The sequence below is a fragment of the Schistocerca serialis genome, chromosome 5 (genome assembly GCF_023864345.2).
Source record: "Schistocerca serialis cubense isolate TAMUIC-IGC-003099 chromosome 5, iqSchSeri2.2, whole genome shotgun sequence".
In the NCBI taxonomy this organism is placed as follows: Eukaryota; Metazoa; Arthropoda; class Insecta; order Orthoptera; family Acrididae; genus Schistocerca; species Schistocerca serialis.
The window spans coordinates 350,073,979-350,096,813 of NC_064642.1; the positions used below are offsets into that span (position 1 = coordinate 350,073,979).

Consider the following 22,835-nt stretch of genomic DNA (forward strand, 5'->3'; position numbering starts at 1 on the left):
ATTAAAACAAAGGCGGTTTTCGTTACGGCGGAATCTTCTCACGAAATTACAATCACCAACTTTCTCCTCCGAATGCGAAAATATTTTGTTGACGCCCACGTACATAGGGAGAAACGATCACTATGGTGAAATAAGGGAAATTAGAGCTCGTACGGAAAGATATAGGGAAATTAGAGCTCGTACGGAAAGATATAGGGAAATTAGAGCTCGTACGGAAAGATATAGGTGTTCGTTCTGTCCGCACGCTATACGAGATTGGAATAAATAATAGAAAATTGTGAGGGTGGTTCGATGAACCCTTTACCAGCCACTTAAATGTGATTTACAGAGTATCTATTCATGTAGATGTAGATTCTAAGGTATTCCAGGAAGTAGACGGATTCTGCCGTCCAGTAGCACTTGTGTAATCTTACAAATAGCAGAACAGCACCCAGTCAAGGAGCACTCCCTTTTTTAAATTTATCTGTATTTAGTGTCCTTCTTCAACCGATAAATACATTGGAGCCTGTCTTTCTCATTTTCAGCGTGCAACTGCAACGGCTTCTCGAACAGATGCTTCTTCGACAAAGATCTGTATGAGAAAACGGGCCACGGAGGACATTGTATCGACTGCACCGGCAACAGAGACGGGCCAAATTGCGAACGCTGCAAGGAGAACTTCTACCAGCGTGAAGATGGCTACTGCATCGCGTGCAACTGCAACGAGATTGGTATGGACATCTACATATCAGAATTAATTATATATAAAGACTATTTTGTGACTGCACTCACTCACATTTATGAAAAGTCTTGCTTCAGGGTTTTTTTACTTCTTTTCACTTTCAGATCCCATGTATCTTCAGTTAAGGTTCCACTACTATTTCTTATATACGTGAATAACCTTTCACTTAACATTTAACAAGCAGAATTTGTACTTTCTGCAAACGATACTAATGTTATAATAAATCCCATTATAGAGACGAAGCAAAAGATTGTTAATGATGATTTTTAAAGAATTATTAAGTGGTTCACTGAAAATGGACTCTCGCTAAAGTTTGGGGAAAAACACTCTATTCAGTTTTGTACAACAAACAGAGTCATATGAAAGATTTATGTAATACACGAACGGGAGTCAGTAAATAGAGTAGAATGCTTTAATTTTTATGGTGGACATATTGATGAAAACTTCAACTTGAAGAAGCACATTACTGAGTTCCTAAAACAAATTCTGCTACTTTTGCTCTTCGTATAATTGTTATTCGCGGAAACAAACGAATAAACCTCCTGACATATTTTGCATATTTCCACCCAATAATGCCTTGTGGAATAATTTTATGGAGTAACGCATCACTTAGAAAGTTTTCATTGCACGAAAGCGAACAATAAGAATTACATGTGGGTTCAGCTGCGTACGTCATGTACGTACCTCTTCAAGGAGTTAAGCATCTTAACCGCACCGTAACAATACATATATTCCCTTATGAAATTCGTCATAAATAATCTATCACAATTTCAGAAGAACAGTGATGTATGCCCTCTATTACCGATTGTTGCCAACATTCAACGAAAAAAGCTAAATGCGTCCACAAAAAAAGCTGAAATAAAACAAGATGTATTGCGCAGTTTTATTTTTGCAATAATTATACTTTAAAGGGGGGGGGGGGGCACACACGAAAATGTAGACAGATATATATTGTTGGATAACACCAACTGTATGAAGAACAATTAGACGTAATTTTATACACATACAAGCCAAAATGTAATCAACGCTGGCATTTTTTTTTACTTTGGAATCAAGTTCTCGAAAAATAATTGTAACTAATGTAGCTACAAAAATTTCGAGGGGCGACAGGCAAGTGAAAGAAAACGGTCGAAGCATACACTGGGAAACCACGATGCACTGGATTCAAATATACTATGAAAGGGGATGTTGCGAGGCTAGACGAAGAAAAATGTCGGTGAAAGTTATTGTGAATCCTGTTTTAAGTTAGCAATCATAACACTATGATCAAAAGCAACCGGATACCTGACTGAAAATGACTTACAAGTTCGTGGCGCCCTCCATCGGTAATGTTGGAATTCAATATGGTGATGGCCCACCCTTATCCTTCATGACAGCCTCCACTCTCGCAGGCATGCGTTCAGTCAGATGCTGGAAGGTTTCTTGGGGAATGGCTGACCATTCTTCGCGGAGTGCTCCACTGAGGAGAGGTACCGATGTCGGTCGGTGAGGCCTGACACGAAGTCGGTGTTCCAAAACATCTCATGGTGTTCTATAGGATGCAGATCAGGACTCTGTGCAGGCCAGTCCATTACCGGGATGTTATTGTCGTGTAACCACTTCGCCACAGGCCGTGCATTATGAACAGGTGCTTGGGTGAAGGTGCTTAAAACACCAATGTAGGCCTGTGCTGTGATAGTGCCACGCAAAACAACAAGGGGTGCAGCCCCCCCACCCCCTCCTCTCCATGAAAAGCACGACCACACCATAACACTGCCGCCTCCGAATTCTACTGTTGCCACTACATACGCTGGCAGATGACGTTCACCGAGCATTCGCCACCCCCACCCTGCCATCGGATCGCCACATTGTGTACCGTGATTCGTCACTCCACACAACCTTTTTCCACTGTTCAATCGTCCAATGTTTACGCTCCTGACACCAATTGAGGCGTCATTTGGCATTTACTGGCGTGATATGTGGCTTATGAGCAGCCGCTCGATGATGAAATCCAATGTTTCTCACTTCCCGCCTAACTCTCATAGTATTTGCAGTGGATCCTGATGCAGTTTGGAATTCATGTGTGATGGTCTGGATACAGTCTGCCTATTACACATTACCACCCTCTTCAACTATCGGCAGTCTCTGTCGTCAACAGATGAGGTCGGCCTGTACGTTTTTGTGTTGTTCGTGTCCCTTCACGTTTCCACTTCACTGTCACATTGGAAATCGTGGACCTAGGGATGTTTAGGAATGTGGATATCTCGTGTACAGACATATGGCACATGTGACACCCAATCACCCGACCAAATTCGAAGTCCGTGAGTTCCGCAGAGTGCCCCATTCTGCTCTCTCACGATGTCTAATTATTACTGAGGTCGCTGATATGGAGTACCTGGCCGTGGGTGGCAGCACAATGCACCTAATATGAAAAACTATGTTCTTGGGGGTGTCAGGATGCTTTTGATCAAATAGCGTATGTGTGGACTCACAGCTCCATCAACCAGGAAACCTGGGGTACATCTTTGTGAACAAAGTCTTGCCAATCAGAACAGACCCCCGTCAAAACGAAACTTAATCTCCATGCTCTGGTGCCTTGCAGGTGATTCACACAGCATGATAGGCATATAAAGAACAAAGAATGTTGGACCAAGCATACAGCCTTGTTTCAGATCCTGAATATCAGCAACGAATCCTATGCAGAGTTACCGTGAAGAACCTGCCGAAACATTATGAAAAGCTTGAACCACTTCCACGTAGTCTACGTGCTGGATCAAATGCTTTTTTCCAGATCACAGCAAACTAAATGCAGAGGCTTCTGTTGCTCTTTGCATTTTTCCTTGAGTTGGATAGCGTAGAAAATCGTATCTGTTGTGCCTCTGGAGGTTTGTAAACGACATTTTTTAGGCAAATCCTCTCTGGAATAATCTGGAGCTGATTTAATAGAATTCTTGTAAGAACTTTATCTGCAATTGATAATAGCGATATACCACGGTAGTTCCCACGTGTACAGCAATTGCCTTTCTTGAAGATAGTGATGGTGGTAGCATTCTTAGCCGGCTTTTATGACCGACCGGTTCTAGGCGCTTCAGTCCGGAACGGCGCTGCTGCTACAATCGCCAGTTCGAATCCTGCCTCGGGCATGGATGTGTGTGATGTCCTTAGGTTAGTTAGGTTTAAGTAGTTCTAAGTCTAGGGGACTGATGACCTCAGATGTTAAGTCCCATAGTGCTCAGAGCCATTTGAACCATTTTGGCAGCATTCTTCAAATCATCTTCTCAAGTTTCGCAAATTAAGAGGCTCACAAGGGAACCTCCCCATCGCACCCCCCTCAGATTTAGTTATAAGTTGGCACAGTGGATAGGCCTTGAAAAACTGAACACAGATCAATCGAGAAAACAGGAAGAAGTTGTGTGGAACTATGAGGAAATAAGCAAAATATACAAACTGAGTAGTCCATGTGCAAGATAGGCAACATCAAGGACAGTGTGAGCCGAGGAGTGCCGTGGTCCCGTGGTTAGCGTGAGCAGCTGCGGAACGAGAGGTCCTTGGTTCAAGTGAAAATTTTACTTTATTTATTTTCGCAAAGTTATGATCTGTCCGTTCGTTCATTGACGTCTCTGTTCACTGTAATAAGTTTAGTGTCTGTGCTTTGCGACTGCACCGCAAAAGCGTGCGACCGTGCGATTAGTAGACGCTTTTGCGGTGCAGTCGCAAAGCACAGACACTAAACTTATTACAGTGAACAGAGACGTCAATGAACGAACGGACAGATCATAACTTTGCGAAAATAAATAAAGTAAAATTTTCACTTGAACCAAGGACCTCTCGTTCCGCAGCTGCTCACTCTAACCACTGGACCACGGCGTTTCTTGTTTCATATTGACCTTTGTGTTCCGTATTTTGCACATGGACTACTCAGTTTGTATATTTTGCTTATTTTTTCATAGTTCCACACAACTTCTTCCTGTTTTCTCGATTGATCTGTGTTCAGTTTTTCAAGGCCTATTCACTGTGCCAACTTATAACTAAATCTGAGGGGGGTGCGATGGGGAGGTTCCTCGTCAGTATAAAAAGTCTAGTCTTTAACAGTATACATCCATTCTGTATCAATTCGAGAGGGATATTGTCAGGAGCTTTCTTGGTCTTAGTTGATTGAGTGCTTTATAAAAGTCTCTGTATGTGGATGGAACTGCCATTTGTGATTGTTGGGGCTGCTGAGATTCATTACAGAGAAAGTCCACAACAACATTGGAGGCACAATTTACATTTGCAGAGAAATGTTTCTTCGATCGCTTTGAATTTTTTCATTGTCAGTTAAAATGATGGAATTGTCAGCAGTCTTTTCGGTTTCCCTGATGGGGATCGAATTGGACCTTATATCTTCTTTATACCTGCATGGAAATTTTGCAGATCACAGGTATCAGCTAGTCTTTGCAGATTTTCAGCTTTTTGTTGCCGGTAGCTATTCTTAATTACCTTAGTTGGTGCATGCATTTGCCTGTAAGTTCCATGAAATGTGATTTTTTCAGATTGGAAGATGGAGCTTGGAGAAAGGATAGGTTGGCTTCCCATTTGTAATTGATTAGACTTCTTCATTATTTTCATCAAACCAGTCTTATCTTTGTTCTTCGCAAAACCAATTGTTTCCTCAGTTGACACACATTTCTTCTTTATTTTTATCAAACCAGTCTGGTCTTTCCTTCTTCACAAAACCAATTGTTTCCTCAGTCGACTCAGTAATAACCTTCTGAAGTGTGACCCACTCCTGATTTACACTCTTACTGCTGACTGGATGCTAGCCATCTTATTTGAGATCACATTTCTGTAATGTGTAACAATGGATTTAATTTGAAATTTGGAAATTTCGAATTTCCATATGACAGGTTGTGGATGTATCCTTCTGGTTTGCGACAAATTGAGATACTGTACTGACAAAATAGAAGCTTATGATCTGTCCAGCAGTCTTCAACATTTCTTGCCATCTTGGTGACAAGGACATCCTTTTTATCACATTGCCTGGTGATAATATAACCAATTATGTGCCACGGCTTTGAGCGAGGATGCATCCAAGTGGTCTTGCAGCAATCAGGCAGGTAGAACTGACTGTTTGTAAAACAGAGTTCATGTACAGCGCATAGACCATTGGCATTACAGGTGCCAAGTCCTTGTTTCCCATCACATTGCACTACAATTGATGAACTCTACCAATTCTAGCACTGAAGTCACCAAATAGTAAGAGCTTGACTTTAGGTGGTACTTGGATGACGGCTGTGCACAGCAGGTAGTAAGACTGGTCTCTAGTGTTTACATATGCATCCAGACGGATATGAGAGTCATAAATTTGCCTCCAGAGAGTGGGGTTTGGAGGGACATAATTCTTTTGCTGACAGCAGTTGGAGTTAGCTGATGATCAGTCAGCAATGTAGTCTTCACAGTGAAGGTGTGATATCAGGGAAGAAGTTCCACAAGCATGATTTTGTTTAAGATGGATTTCAACTGGTAAGAAGTGACATTCACACTATAGTCTTGGAACTATACTCTGCAACTAAAGTGAAAGAAGACGTGCAGGGTCCAGTACAAGTGGCTGCAAAGGACTGCTGAAGACTAGGAATGCCATTGAGTTGTGCCTAAACACCCAGTCTCTCTGGCATAGCCTCATCCATCTCCATGACCACTGAGAACGATAATATGGAGGTTCCTCATCTTTCCGTTTTGCTGTTGGACCAAAAACACAGGGTTGCTTCATCCTCCAGCTCAACTGTTCTGATAGTCTCCACTCTGCCTTCAGTGCCACTGCACTATTCACTGTCCCTCCATGAGGTACTATAACATGGGCCCGGTGAACCAAGGTTTTTTAATAAGGTGTTATTCCCCCCTCCTTTTGCAACCGAACTGAGTTTGACTCATGGGAGAGATACTTGGAGATAAACACTATCCTGCAAAAGTATACTTACAAAATTTTGGGAAACAATATTAAATTAGGAATCAAGGTATGTGCCACAGCTCCCTGTAATATTGCCCCTTCAAGGACTACAAAGACAAAATTAGACTAATCGCAGCAGACACAGAGGCATTTCCATTTCAGCAGTGATTCTACCCATTCTCCATTCACAAAAGGAAAGGGCTACAATGGGAAATATACCCAGCGATGCATTTTACTGTGGTCTGTAGAGTATGAATGTAGTTGTAGATATAGATCAAATTTGCAGTGTTTCTTTGGCCACACTAGGGAATTCGGCCATTGTGAAAGAACAGGCAATAATGTATGAAGCAAAACATTTTAAAAAGATATATTGATTTTTTATATTTGGATACATCCAGTTATCTGAGTCTATATATTAAAAGTTAAGTGTTTTTACGAATTTTATTATTCATATTTTTTTTTTTTACAGGTTCAAGGAGCTTACAATGTAATCGTGAGGGACGTTGCCAGTGCAAGCCAGGTGTAACTGGTGATAAGTGTGACCATTGTGATGTTAATTACTATGATTTCACCAGCCTTGGCTGCAGATCATGTGGGTGCAATGCTGCTGGCAGTTATGGAAATGAACCCAACTGCAATCCGTACACTGGAGCATGCCAGTGTAAAGAGAATGTTGAAGGAAAGCGCTGTGGAGGGTATGCAATTATGTTGTTTCTCTTCTTTATCTAGCATTAAATGTTTGTTAAAATGGCCAGTTGATCTTATTTTAATCATGAGTTCTGCCCTAACTTCTGTTTCCTACCCTAGTTAAAACTGTGTTATTTATTCTGTTACTTAGGTGTAAACCTGGGTATTTCAACCTGGACATTGAAAATGAATTCGGTTGCACACCTTGCTTCTGCTACGGCCATTCGTCGCAGTGTGAATCAGCTCCTGGATATTCAAAAGTTACTATTGAGAGTATGTTTGCACGAAACAATGAAAGGTGGTCTGCACAGGATTACAGTGGCAATCCTGCAAAGCTTCTCTATCACAGTATTACACAGTCCATTGGTGTAAATGCCCCTGGTCGAGATCCAGTATATTTTGTGGCACCAGGTACAGAAAAAGCTTTGGTTTGGCTATTTTGAACTTAGTCTTTATGATTAAATGAGATTTAATTTTTGAACACTTTTTGAACATTTAGCAGCGAAAGCATTAATATATTTCATAGATCATTGGAGTTGCTCATTCTTTAAATTTCATCTCACTCTAAAAATCTAGATATCAGTGTAAAATCTTTCTACTGCTTCCATCCTGATGTCTCTTATTTGAGATAATATGCACCAATCATCATATGAATAATGTTACAATAAACATATAGTATTGCGTAATTAACTTTTTGTCTCAGCTTCAAATTTAAAGACTTATTTTTGAAAGACAGGAACATCTGAAGCATTATACTCATGTATACTAAAATGTCTTTTCACCTCAGCATTTTTATGATATTCTGTGGTGTTTCCTGCTTCCAATTTATTATTTATAATCTACACTCACAGCTTCATGAGGAGAGTAATTCTGAGGGCACAATGGTTCATTCTAGAGTCTATTAGTGTATATAATCCATCAGCTTTTAAAAAGTCGTTACATCTTTTCATAGAAACAACTGTTTCAGTAAATTATGCTTATCATGAGAGATAATCATATCTCAGTGCTGATTTTTGTAACATTAATGTATTCCAGATTTTTTTTTCCCCTGAAGCAGTTGTGGGCACAAATTGCTACATGTTCTGTTACATGTGTAGCCTTTACATATAAACTTGTTGGTCCACTCTAGGTGGCTTCACAAATTCCTGTATCAGCATAATATTTTCTCTTCAACAGGTCTCCACCAAGGCCGTAGTATGAAAACCATTCTCTGTGTTGATTAACAGTTTTATTACAAATATTTAAATAAGATACAGACTGAACTTCCATATAGATAACCACCATCACACAAAAGCACACCATATTTTGGATCAAAGTTCCAAATGTGCCGATACATCTCTCATTTTCCAAACTCTGCAGCAACCTTATTCTAAAGGTTACAGACTGTTTTCGTTGTGAAATTAGAGAAGGCAAATATTACAAATTTTTTGGCTGGAGATACATTATATTCTCTTTCATGACAAATCCTAAGTAAAATTTACTACTCCCATGCTCTTTAATTTTACCTTCAAAGCTAAATAGTTACAATAATATATAGTCTATATTCTTAAAAACTTAAGCAGTACTGAGTGAGAGGCCACATCCTTTAACTACATGCTAAAGGTGCTGAGTAAGAAATAATGGAATAAAATTTAATAAAAAAACAATACCATGAGCCTAGATAATAAATTTTACTGTCTTCAGACAGGTTTCTTGGAGACCAACGTGCCAGTTACAATCAGCTACTGTCATTCAACCTTAGAATTGGAGAGAGTGGTCCAGGAGCCACTGTTGAAGATGTAGTGATAGAAGGTGCAGGATTGACAATCACCCAAGCAATTTTTGGCCAGAGAAATCCTTTGCCATCTGTAGAGGTAAGAGCATTTTTTTTATCTTTTTGTCAAGCAGAGAACCTTGAGTAACCTCAGTTAATACTTTTCCCTTGTGTGATATATGTGGTATCATTCATTGCATTCTTCTCAATCTATTCTACCTTATTTGTGGCAGAGGAACATGCTTCTTCTAAATGACCAACTGTTTTTCCTTCCTTTTACAAATTTTCATGCTAGTAATTCTTTGTACATGCATTTCAGTAGCATGTAGTTAAAAGAAATGGTATGTGGAGATGAAATTAGAGCTGTAGAATCTTCTTGCAAAGTATATCATGAGGATTGCTGTAATGCACAAAACCAATGACAACAAATAAAAAATTAGGAAAATTATCACATCATAGTCTAGGAATTCACACATAAGGTTTGTATTTAAACAGAGAAACAGAAGTACTCAAAACTAAAATTGACAAAAGAACTATTTTATTCAACAGACACAGTATATAAATTGAAATAGATTACAACCTATCCATGCTGAGTCAGAGTCCATTACCGCTGAAATTGAACAAAACAAGATAGTTAACCATAACATCAAAGAGATTCAAAGCCAAGGTGTTGTACACAACAGCAAAGTTCTCTGATGTAGTAATCTGATACATATCCAATCCACAGGCAACAGTAGATTTTCTCAATCAGTTTAGGTGACGTCACTATCTGCTTGATGATCCAAAATGATCATGTACAACTATTGCTAGTCCTTATATACTGAACAAGTGTCATAGTTAAGGCCTCTACCTGCCATGTTGTGTGTGCCTCCGAGAGTGGGCCAGTATCTTCTGAGCAACTCATTGTGCAGGGTGTAATGATTGTCAGCAATTGTGCTTTGTCGATGTAAGTGTGGGGTACCTAAGGTGCAAACAGTTGATTTTGTTTTCTATTTGCAGATACTTTAGAAAGTGAAGGATTGTGCAAGGAATAAGAGATCAGGTTCTAAAATAAGAAAAACTAGAGCCCATGTCTCCTTCGTATTCACAGAACACAGTTATAATGAGGAGTACTTTTTGCTGTGTAATGGAGAATATGAAAACAGTATTTGAGGATATCTCATCATAAGACTTCCAGTGTTGTTAGCAGCAAGAAAAAGAAAAGCAAGTGGCATTTTTTAGCTTGGAAATGAGGTTGAACCGAAACAAGGATACCTTCCTGTAAAGTACGATATATAAAAAGGAGTCACTAATTTAATACTCATGCTGTGAACTGATCTCTGGAGCACTTTTCTGCTATATGGATCTGGTCATTAACTCTGCCACTTCTGAAGTATTCTGCTGGTAGCTGTCTCTTCAGCATACTGTCACCACATGTGTTTTTTCAGCTACATCCTTGTTTGTTCCCTATTAATACATATGTGTGTATAAAATTTCAGTCACATAAATACCTGGAAAGTCACTAGAAATAAATAAAATAATTATGTTTGATGACTACAAAGTCTTTTGCGACAGAGTCCTTGCATAAAAAGTTCTCGGTTTACTTGCCGCATCAAATTTGGATAAAATCCCGAGCTTTCGATGACTACCTCCATCATCTTCATCAGCCAATGAGAAGCCATACACTGCTTATAAAAGTGGAAGCCTCACCAGTCCACGACAGTCAGTTTTACCCCTGACAAAGATGACAGAGGTACTCATGGAAAGCTTGGGATTTTATCCAAAATTTGATGCGGAAGTAAACTAAGAACTTTTTATGCAATTATGTTTGATGATTGTAACACAATGTATCATTTGATAACTGATTGTGTTTTCTTTATGGTCATAGGCCCAGGAGTATAAATTCCGCCTGCATGAACATCCCCAGTACGGATGGCAGCCAAGACTTTCATCCAGAGATTTCATAAGTGTTCTTGCAAATCTTACGGCAATATATATTAGGGGAACATATACTCCAGAAGGTATAATTATGGTATCTTGTCTTATCATGTATGCTGTGCCATTTGTGTCATAATGTGCTTTTCAATAGGTTGCTCATAGGAACTGTAATTAACTGCACATTCTTAACTGATGGTGATTTTGTGTATACCTGCTTTTCTCATTTAGGTGTTGGATTCCTTGATGATGTCAGATTAGAAACAGCTCATCGTGGGGCAGCAGGTGAACCTGCGAGATGGATTGAAAGTTGTAGGTGCCTTGCTGGCTATGTTGGTCAGTTCTGTGAATCCTGTGAACCAGGATTTCGCCATGAGCCGGCCAATGGTGGACCTTTTGCACCTTGTGTCCCATGTAACTGCAATGGCCATGCAGACATATGTGATGCTGAAACAGGTTAGTTGAAATATGAAGAAATTGAAGCAGCAACCAGTTACTTCATGGCCAGAAATATGTCATTACATTCTTACTGGTGTAAAATTTGTTTCTCCAAGCCAAGCAATGTGTTTATCTATGGATCTTTGTTTCGCCACACTTTCTCCTCAACATATTTCTGTCCCTTTTAGGTCGGTGCATCTGTCAACATAACACAGCTGGGGACAACTGTGACCGCTGTGCACGAGGATATTATGGAAATGCTCTGCTGGGAACTGCTTATGATTGCAAACCATGCCCTTGCCCTAAGCAGGGACCATGTATACAGCTGCAAGATGAAACTATCATTTGTCTAGAGTGTCCAAAAGGATATGGAGGTAAGAACTTTATTCAAATAAGAGAACTGACTGCATATAATATGGTGGAAAGAGGAAAAGAAATTAGAGGATACTTGTATCATGAATATACTAAAACTCACCTACGAGCGGTGTTAAGACATTCCACATAATTTTACACATTGAGTGCTAGTAGCCATAATTTATGTGAGAAATACGTAATCTATAGAGGAACATTACACTAAACTAAATTGGGGATACTTCTTTACCTCAAAACATGTCCAAAACAAACAAAAAAAAACCAGTACCAGCAGATAAGGAAAGGCATAGCAGTAGTTAAACGAAATTTGTAGTCACTCTTAATCAGTGTACACTTATGTCTGTTACAAAAAAGGCAACTATAATTGCTCAACAGCAGAATTCTTTGATGATGCATTTGTGTTCCGGGAAGTCACAGTGCCAGGAATTTATAGTAAAAATACAGGAAGACCCGCAGATGAGTCAGTGCTTGGCGTATGTGGGCAGAGAATTTTGAAAGAGATGTAATTCACCCCTGAACAGATAGCTATCAATACCATTGTTCAACTGATTCTTGAATACTGCTCATCAGATTTGAGTGGAACATGTTTCATAATAAGTTTGTTTAGTAAATATAAATGCATCATGGAGATGCTCATCCAGCTCCAGTGGCAGATATGCAAGAGAGGCATTTTGCTTGATTGACATTCACTGTTACCATTTCAAGATCTTACATTCAAAGAAAAGTCAAATATCATATTTCTTCCAACTGCATAAGCACATTTTGTAAAATGGCCATTATGGTAAAATTGCAAAAAGTATTCAACCTCATACAAAGAATTACTTACAATATTTCTTCCTGGGCATCATTCAGTAATGGAAAGGATGGGAGAAAAACAATAGTGGTAGACAAAGTACCATCCATCACATTCCAGTAATTGGCTTGGGGAGAATAGCTGTGGATTGTTATTCAGCACTCCTGAATTATATAATTAGTTCATCACTCCAGTTTACCTGTCAGAAAAGTATCATATTTAATGATGTTCATATAAGTAAATTAATTCATTTGAAGAAACTATGGAAATTACGATTAAGTCAATTTCTGATTTCGAATTTAGAAGTTTTCTAGTTCTGCACTCTTCTCCATACCCTGGGGATGATTACACACAGAAATCATTTGGTGGTATTTTTGTTGAATTACAGTGTGAATGAAGCATTTTAATCTTTTCCCCTTTTTAACAGTTACAAGGTAATTCAAAGACAGACTCACCATATAGTGGAGAGATGTTGAGTGATAGATCTAACAAAAAGACTGTGAAGCAGGTAAGCTTTCAGCCAAGCAGGTCTTCATCTAAATGGGACAACACACACACACACACACACACACACACACACACACTCACCCAGACTTGCACACGCGTGACCAAGGTCTTGGTAGTCAGAGACTGTGATCATGTGTGTGCGAGTTGCATTTTTGTGTATTTGTGTGTGTGTGTGTGTGTGTGTGTGTGTGTGTGTTGTCTAATTCAGATGAAGGCCTTTTCAGCGAAAAGCTTACTTGTTTTGTTGTGCCCATCTGTGACTCAGCATCTTTGCTATATGGTGAGTAGCAATCTGTCATTTTCATATTATCATTATTCCAGCTTTATTTTCCATTGTTTAGTGATAAATAAGTAGAAGATAATACAACTTTGTTTGTATACCTAACAGGTCCCAGATGTGACCTGTGCAGCGATGGGTACTTTGGAGATCCAACTGGAAAGTTTGGCAGTGTTAAACTGTGTCAGCCATGCAAGTGCAATGATAATGTTGACCCCAATGCGGTTGGAAACTGTAACCGCACAACTGGAGAATGTCTGAAATGCATTTATAATACAGGAGGACCAGAATGTGACTCTTGCATTCCAGGTAATGAAGAAACTTTAAGTTCTGGAAGTTCAAATACAATTTTTCTAATGAAATTATTGTAAAGTGTCATAATATTCTTAAAATAATTAAAATTAATGTAATTAGAACCCAGTGAACAAATCTATTGAGTAGTATGTTTTTCAAAAGTATGTTCAATCAATCCAACAGAGAGGGTGGTGTTCTCTACACAGATGTCTCACGTTAATAAAATTTTGCTGAGTGCATTTTCTTGAATAGTTACAGCATACCTGATGTAATGTAAAATGAGTAGAATCATTGATTTTTAAGTGAGTCAGGATGACATATAGTGGAATATTCCTCTTTATACTGTTCACTGATTAGTCCACAGTACACTATCTACTGTTTCACATTTACATCATCCCACAGATTTTGCTTCCATTTGTAGAGTGCTTATTGTTTTCCATTGAAAATCAATGTCTGCCTAAAGCAACCAGTCAGTCACTTAGTTTCCATAAATTTTAGTCATAAATGTTAAAAATTCATGCCATTAGTTAGACTAATACAGTAATAATTTTGAAGGTGCTTGGAAAGAATCACACTACATCTAAGGATTTTAGAATCAGAATTGCTGTCTCACTTACTTGAAAGAAAGAAAGGAAATGTGTACAAAACTGGCAAAAGCTGTGTAATATAAGCATTATTTTTATTACTGATGTAGGTGAACTTTCCAATATTTGATTACAGTTAGGTAGTGCAATTCATGCCCCTTTTTTTCTTTCATTTAAAACTTCTGAATTACAACATAGTGTCAAATTGTTGTATGAAGTTTATAGGGATATAACTTGACCCAAATAATTCCTGCTGTTGTGTTTCTTCTCATGTTGGTAGTAATGATAACAGAGACAGAAAACTTGATTGGTTACGGAACATTTGGTGTAGACATTCACTGCATGTTTGACAAGCAAACTTCTTGGTGTTTGCTTGAAGTGAGTTGAGAAAACGGTAAAAAAATTCCTGTAATCTGTACTGAGATTGGAATGCAGCTCATTATGACTACAAATCCAATGCCTTAACAACAGCACCATCTCACTCATTGACTTTGCAGTACTGTGGTCCCTATGCTTGACTCAGGTTTAATTCTTGTTGCACCTTCAGATATTTCTGCAGCAAAGAGGTTGGTGACACTGTGCAGTCTCTGTAGCTCTTCCTGTAGGACAGTGAGAAATGCTAACATCAAAAGTCACTTATTGATGTTAGTGGCTGGAGGTACTGGACATGCAGCTTATGCATCTTATTTACACATAATGCAAAAGTGAATCCTTGAAACAGAGATTGTTCTGTGATATTGGCTTTAGCTTCTCAGGATGCAATTTTTGTAGCTCCTTTCTGTAGACAGCCATGGTAAAGATGTGGAAAGACTTTTCAAGGAACACAGTAGGCCTAAATGCTATGCAGAATGTGTTGTTAAGCCAGGAGCAACAACAAAAATGTTACTTATGTCAATCTGCATGACAAAATGTTAACAAAAAAGGTTATGTGTTGTGTATAGTTTGTGGAAATGATGTTGCATAAAAGGGGGCAAGTAACCACCAAACAGAACTAAAGAATTTCCTAGACAGTAATAATCAAAATATTTTGAATATAATAGAGGGAAACATTCTACATGGGAAAAATATATATAAAAATATATATATATAAAAACATATATATAAAAACAAAGATGCTGTAACTTACCAAACGAGAAAGCGTTGGTATGTTGATAGAAACAATAAAAAAACACACAAACACACACACAAATTTCAAGCTTTCGCTAGATGCAACATTACCACACAGATATGACTTTGTAATGTGTATGTAACCAAATCAATACAGAAAACCAACATTAAAATAAAACAAATACATCCTCTGTTTGGAAAATTCAGTGTCCTAGATACAGGCAAACTGGACAGATGCTTGCATACCAGGCATGGAACCGGCTGAATTATGAAGGAAAGCACTTGACACCGAAAAAAGTAAATGAAATCACTACAAACAGAGAGAAAGTGAACAGTGTAATTCCATGTTTGAGAGCAAAATCATCAGAACCATTAATAGCACTACCATAAAAAAACAGTGCCATCAGTATCAGAACCAACAACTAAAACATTACCTTGTGCAACAGAAGCTGTAGCTTATCTTATATGCAACAAAAAATATCTCAGCATTTTTTGTGGTGAGTCACATGAGTGAAAGGCAGTCCAAAACATGTGAAACATGTCTCTTGTGTATTCAGTATGAGCCTCCAGTGCCACAAGCAGAACTACAAACTTGTGAATGGAGATAAATTACTCTTGTTCCAAAAAAATATCACACCATTGCAGGGGCGAAAAGACCCAAACTTTGTCTCTATTCTACAAAAATATAACATGTCCAAAGAACAAAATAAACCCACTCGTAATACATCTAAGAGATTAAGAATATGGAAGTGAACTTAAAATACTATGTTGCTCTGAATGTTATATTACAAATGGAATGCACGTTACAGATTCAGAAGTTCTGTTTAGCTGCTCATTACTGTAGATCTAACATGAGAAAAGATGGAGTGGCAATATTTGTGATACATAATGTTGTATATAAATCTCTAGATTTAAGCAAATATTGTGCTGAGCAGCACTTTAAAATGAGTGGCATCAAGAGAACAGCAGTTAGAGCAACTGCTATTGTGCTGTCAATTTACTGGGCACTTGCTGGAAATTTGAATGTTTTTTCTGAGACACATTGACTCACTTTTTTCTGAGACACATTGACTCACTCTTGTCAGGTCTGCCTAGAAAACAAATTAATTTATTGTAATGAGTGACTTTAATGTGAACTTTTTAACAGGTAACAGAAACAGAATAGGTCATGACCACCTAATGTTCTCTTATGTATTAGACTCTGCAAATGGTGTAACAGCCAATTCTGGTACTTTAATACACAACATACACTAATCAGCTAGAATGTTATGAACACCTATCTAATAGCCGGTAGTCCATCTTTGGCATGGATAACAGTGGCGACGCGTCGTGGCATGGAAGCAATGAGGCCTTGGCAGGTCTCTGGAGGGAGTTTGCACCACATCTGCACATACACATCACTTAATTCCTGTAAATTCCGGAGAGCAGGGCGATGAGCTCTGACGCTATGTTCAACAGCATCCTAGATGTGTTCAATCAGGTTCAGATCTGGGTAGTTGGGAGGCAACACATCAGCTGATTAGAACTTGCCACAGTGCTCCTTGAACCACTCGCATCACACTCCTGGCCTTGTGACATGGTGCATTATCTTGTTGAAAAATGCCACTGCTATCAGAATACATGATCGTCATGAAGGGGTGTATGTATTCTGCAACCAGTGTATGAAACTCGTTGGACATCATGGTGCCTTGCATAAGTTCCACTGGACCCATCAATCCCCACGTGAATATTCCCCAGAGCGTAATAGAGCTGGTGGCAGCTTGTCTCTGTCCCACAGTACAGGTGTCAAAGGACTGTTTCCCTGGAAGATGATGGATTCATGCCCTCCCACTGCCACGATGAAAAAGGTATCAGGATTCATCAGACCATGCAATGCTGTGCCACTGCGATGCTCTGTCACTGTGTCAATGTCCAGTGCTGATGATGGTCACATGCCCCGTGCCCATTTCAGTTGTAGTTGCTGATGTCATGGTGTTAACTTTATCATGTGCATGGGTCGTCGCCTGTAGAGGCCCATCATTAGGAGTGTTTGGTGCACTGTGTGTTCAGGCAAACTTTTACTCTGCCCAGCATTAAAGTCTGATGTTAGTTCCACAACTGTTCACTGCCTGTCCTGTTTTGCCAGTTTGCCCAGCCTACAACAAATGATACCTGTAATGAGCAGTGGTGACCCAACCCCATGACATTGGCACTTGGTTTCACCTTGGTCTCCCCATGTGTTGAAGACACTCACCACAGCACTTCTCGAACACCTAACAAGTTATGCAGTTTTAAAATAGCCCGTGTGAGCCTCCAGGCCATAACAATCTGCCCTTGTTCAAACTCAGATAGACTGCACGCCTTCTCCATTCCACACACGGACAGCACACTCACTGATGCTACATACACCCTACATGTGTCTTACTAACAGCCATTTCTCGCCAGGTGACACTGCTATTGCCTGGACAGGTTTATGTCAATAGCAGGTCGCAGGTCATAATGTTCTGTCTGATCAGTGTATTTGTAGATAAGGATTCATATAATAATTTATGTTTCAAAACTGAGGATTGTAAAAAGACACACTATGGAAAACTTTACTCATCAGTTTCAGCTTCAAGAATGAATTTCACTTTGCAGTGAACTGTGTGCTGATTTGAAACTTCCTGATAGATTAAAACTGTGTGCCACCAGATTACTTGAAGCTGGACCTTTGCTATATGCAGGCAAGTGTCCTATTGACTGAGCTATCCAAGCTTGTCTCATGAACTGTTCTCAAAACTTTACTTTGATCAGTACCTCATCTCCTGTCTTCCAAACTTCTCACCAGTTCTCCTGCATGTCTGGACTAGCACTCCTGGGAGGTTAGACGACATTACAGGGACATGTGCTAAGTCAAAACCTGATGGATTGTTTCCAAAATGAATATTTACCCTACAGCAGTGTGTGCTGATTTGAAACTTTGCAAGTCAAAGGTCGAGGTTCAAGTCCTGATGACACTTTTAATCTACAAGGAATTTTTGGTTGCAACCTTGGACTGGTCTTGTTTATATGCTTCTGTTGACATTAACTCCAAATTTAATAAATTTTTCGAAGAGATTACAGGTCTTTTTGAAAAAATATTTCCTAAAGAAATACATGTAGGACAAAGAAAGGTGCTGTATGTAGTGGCCAAGAGATCAAATGATCACAATAAGATTAGGCATTACAAACTATACAATAGAATTCTTAACTAGACCCTACCAGCATTGAAGTATATGTTCTTCAGAGCAGAAATCAATAACTCAGACAATAAAGTCTAAACTGTTTAAAATTTTGTAAAACAGGAAAAAATGCATTCTGTAGAGAAAATGTCCAAATAAAGATGAGGATAATCTTCTTAGTGATTCAAAAACAGTTGCTGATACATTCAATAAATGTTTTTAACAATAACAGAACAAATAGGATCATGAGGCTCCAGAAATGGAGCCATGAATTATCTGGAAGCCAAAGTACTTAGCACAGTACAACAGATCTAGGTAAGAACAGTCTCTATACAGGAAATTGAAAGAATCATTAAGTCTCTGAAAAGTAAAAGCTCTACTGGAGTTGACACCATCTTAGTAAATTATTAAAATAGCACTGTGACCATGTAATTAAATCCCTTTCCTCTATTTTTTACATGTCACATAAGCAAGGAATGGTTCCAGCAGTTGTAAAATCACTGTATGAGAAGGAAGATAAAGCAGACAGTCAGTCTCACTACTCACAAGCGTTTCCAAAAGTTTAGAGAAACTAATGCATTTCAGGATTGTTAGCAACATAGTGACCAAAATCTCATCAGGAAAAGTCAGTTTGGATTTCAGAAAAGGTTAACAACAGAAGATGTAATGCATGCATTTGCTGCCAATGTTTTGGAGTCTGTGAATAATAATAATAATAATAATAATAATTTTGAAGGTGGTTGGAATATTTTGAGATCTAACAAAAGTGTTGGACTGCACCAGTCATCAAATACTTTAACCCCAAGCTACATACCTAAGTGTAAATGGTGAAGCAGGGAAGTGGCTTAATTTGTTCCTTTCCAAAGTAAAGCAGAAGGTTGTATTTGATAGTCAAGAAGGTGCATTCAGCTTCATCAGAATGGGATACCACCATGTGCGGAGTGCCTCAGAGCTCAGTTCTGGGCCCCCTAACTTTTTATTCCATTTTATTAATGATTTACCTCTTTCTACAGAATATTGTAAATTCTTCTGCTACCAGTCACCATTTTCTTTATTTACTTTTCACATGATGTATTTTGGGAAATGATTCCCATTTTCAAGTGTGTTTTTTGAGTGTATTAAGCCATGTTAAGCCATGTCTATTGATGTTGTCAATATGTGAGAGTCTGCTTCATTTCATTGATTTTTACTGCAATACATGAGAACCACAAAATTTTTTTAGTTGGTTATAAATTCTTTCGGTGAAGTTAGTGGCGAAATTTAGAAGAATTTGTACTTAGTTTTCTAATGGTCCATTTGTGCAGAGTCTCGCACACACTAAACATCACACACAACTTTTTGTACAGTTTAAGCATCGAAAATATATTTTGTTTGTATAAGATATTTTCGATGTTTAAAGTGTACAATAAGTTGTGTGTGATGCTTAGTGTTTGTGAGACTCTGCACAAATGGACTATTAGAAAACTGTAAATACAAATTCTAAATTTTTCCACTAACTTCACCAAAAGAAACGATAACCAACAAAAAATTGCATGTTTCTTATATATAACAGTAAAAATCTAAGAAATGAAGCAGACTCTCATATATTGGTAACATCAATAGAAATGGCTTAATACACACAAAAAACGCACTTGAAAATGGGAATAATTTCCCGAAACGCGTTGTGCATAAAGTAAATAAAGAAAATCGTGACTGGTAGCAGAAGATTTATTTATAAAGAAAGCTATTGTTTTCACAGTCGTAGGCTTTCAGAAACCATTTATAATGGATCAAATCAGATTGTAAATTCACCATCTTTGCTGATCACACTGTGGTACATACTGATAATTCAGTACGCAAATTTGAGGTGTCAGTTAAGACGGTTTGTAGGGATGTTGTGAAGTAGTTTAACATAAATGGTCTTTCTCATAATTACAGTAAAACAAACTTTATTCAGTTTCATGCAACCACTAAAGATGAAGAAATAGGAGGAAAGCTAGGTGACCAGCAGATAGCTGGGCTGGATACTTCTAAATAACAGGGTTTACATATTGATAGCAAACTAAACTGGTCAAACCATATCCTGGATCTGTGCAAAAGACAGTCTTCTGCAACTTGCAATTTGTTTATTCACTTCTAGCTCACCAGTACAAGCTACATACATATGCAGAGTCAGAGGCTGTGAAACAGAGGGCTTAAAGTTAAATTCCTGTCACACAATAAACGGATTGATACCTTGATAAGTGTTGTATAACCAGTGAGAATAAATTTTAATGTTTGCACTTTACAGTGGTATTATACAAATTTTATTACTTCATTTATTTCTTACAGGTTATTTTGGAGATGCTTTAGCTTTACCAAAAGGAGATTGTAAACCATGTCAGTGTTACCCTCCAGGAACTGTAGAAACAGGTTTTGGTCCTCCAGTATGTGATCAGATAAGTGGGCAATGTCAGTGTAAACCACATATTTATGGCAAGAACTGTGATCACTGTGAGGAAGGCTATTACAACATAATAAGTGGTGAAGTAAGTAACTGTATGATACACTGGAAGTTTAAAATGTAGTCAGCAGTTCTGCAGTGTGTATGGTGCCACTGCTTCATATTCTAACCAGCAATGAAAAATGTCTTCATATTTTTCCACACAATTTTTTACTGGAAGTTAATGAATATTAGTAATATTTTATTTTTGAGAGCAGATTATTAGATTAAATTATGATGTATACCTCTTAAATTACTACAGATTTAATTTATTTACAGGGCTGCCAGGCTTGCAGTTGTGATCCTGTTGGTTCTCTGAACCACACATGTGATCTACATACTGGACAATGTCATTGTCAACCTGGTATAACAGGTCTTCGATGTGATGTATGTGAACTCTACCACTATGGTTTCTCCATTGATGGATGCAAGGAATGTGACTGTGATCCTATAGGATCTGTGAATTTAACATGTAGTCCTTGGGGTCAGTGCCCGGTAAGAAACTTTGTCTCATTTGGGTCTGAAAAACAAAGTATATATTAATCTGATATTGTAATTTTGTCTTTTTGATTACAGTGTTATGAAAATGTTGAAGGCCGAAGATGTGATCGTTGCAAAGAAAACAAGTATGATCGTCAGCGTGGCTGCATTGATTGTCCAGCATGTTACAATCTTGTCCAGGATGCTGCAAATGTCCACAGGGCAAAACTCTATAAATTAAAAAAGGTCCTAGATGATATTGCTAGTAATCCTACAGTAATAAGTGATGATAACTTTGAAAGAAGGCTGAAAGAAGTTGAAGAGGCTGTTGGTCATTTGTGGACTAGAGCAAAACAGGCTGTTGGTGGTAAGTATTTTCTGCTTTTCACTCATATAATAACTTACAAACTTCTTCATATGGTTAATATCAAAAACTATGTAGTCAATAAATTTCATTTTAAATGAAAATACACCTATACAAACTCTCTGCTCAGGTTTTAAATTCTATGAGATCTTGAACCAAAAGTGAGAAATTCATGTTCGAGTCCAGGTCCAGCACAAATTTTCAGTGTCATTTCATTATGCAGCTGAAAGTTATCCATATTCACAACTGCAAATACATTTTATGTATTCCATAACGGCTGCAGTCACCGCAGTGCCTGTTCCTTTGGACATGCATGCATCATGATTCCAAGTAACAGAGGCACTGCAATATCATATTTGTCCACTGACAGTGGGCAAGCGACTTTCAAGAAAAATGTCTCACGTCTATGTGAATGTACATAATAGATGTATAAGTACATGATGTAATGCATGGTTGATAACATATAGTAGTTTGGGTTTGGCCATGAATCGTGCGTGGATAGCCAAATGATAAGACAAATGCTGGTGATAAGCAGGAAATCCAGGTTCGAGTCCCATTCTGGTACAAATTTTCAATGTCATCATTTTGTTATATAGCAGAAACAAACAAACAAACACGACCTGAGCAGGCCTTGAAGACCCAACAGTGCCAACTGGCTGCTGTGACATCCTCAGCCCTTAGGCATCACCAGGTGCGGATACGAAGGGGCATGCTGTCAGCACACCACTCTCCTGGCCATCATCAGTTTTTGTGACTGGTGCCACTACTTGTCAATCAAGCAACTCCTCAATTGGGCTCACAAGGGCTGATTGCACCCTGCTTGCCAACAGCTCTCAGCATACCTGGACAGTGCCCAACCAAGTTTTAGCCAAGCCAGATAGCGCTTAGCTTCGGTGATCTGACAGGAACTGGTGTTACCATTCCAGCAAGCCGTTAGCATTATGCAGATGAAGATTGTCCATATTCACAACTGTGAATACATTTCATTTATTTCATAAC

At 38.5% G+C, this 22,835-nt stretch overlaps 1 protein-coding gene across 2 annotated transcripts in view; it reads left to right on the top strand.

Annotated features, from left to right (window-relative positions):
• LOC126481697 (laminin subunit gamma-1) overlaps window positions 1-22,835 on the top strand; it is a 1,171,409-nt gene that overhangs the window by 1,104,112 nt on the left and 44,462 nt on the right. For both annotated transcript variants that reach the window (XM_050105645.1, XM_050105646.1), the window contains 11 exons: window positions 525-710; window positions 7,096-7,321; window positions 7,465-7,724; window positions 8,997-9,166; window positions 10,934-11,066; window positions 11,212-11,436; window positions 11,607-11,792; window positions 13,479-13,676; window positions 20,842-21,038; window positions 21,272-21,487; window positions 21,569-21,839. In XM_050105645.1, coding sequence (XP_049961602.1) covers window positions 525-710; window positions 7,096-7,321; window positions 7,465-7,724; window positions 8,997-9,166; window positions 10,934-11,066; window positions 11,212-11,436; window positions 11,607-11,792; window positions 13,479-13,676; window positions 20,842-21,038; window positions 21,272-21,487; window positions 21,569-21,839 — 2,268 coding nt within the window. The remainder of the gene's footprint in view (window positions 1-524; window positions 711-7,095; window positions 7,322-7,464; window positions 7,725-8,996; window positions 9,167-10,933; window positions 11,067-11,211; window positions 11,437-11,606; window positions 11,793-13,478; window positions 13,677-20,841; window positions 21,039-21,271; window positions 21,488-21,568; window positions 21,840-22,835) is intronic.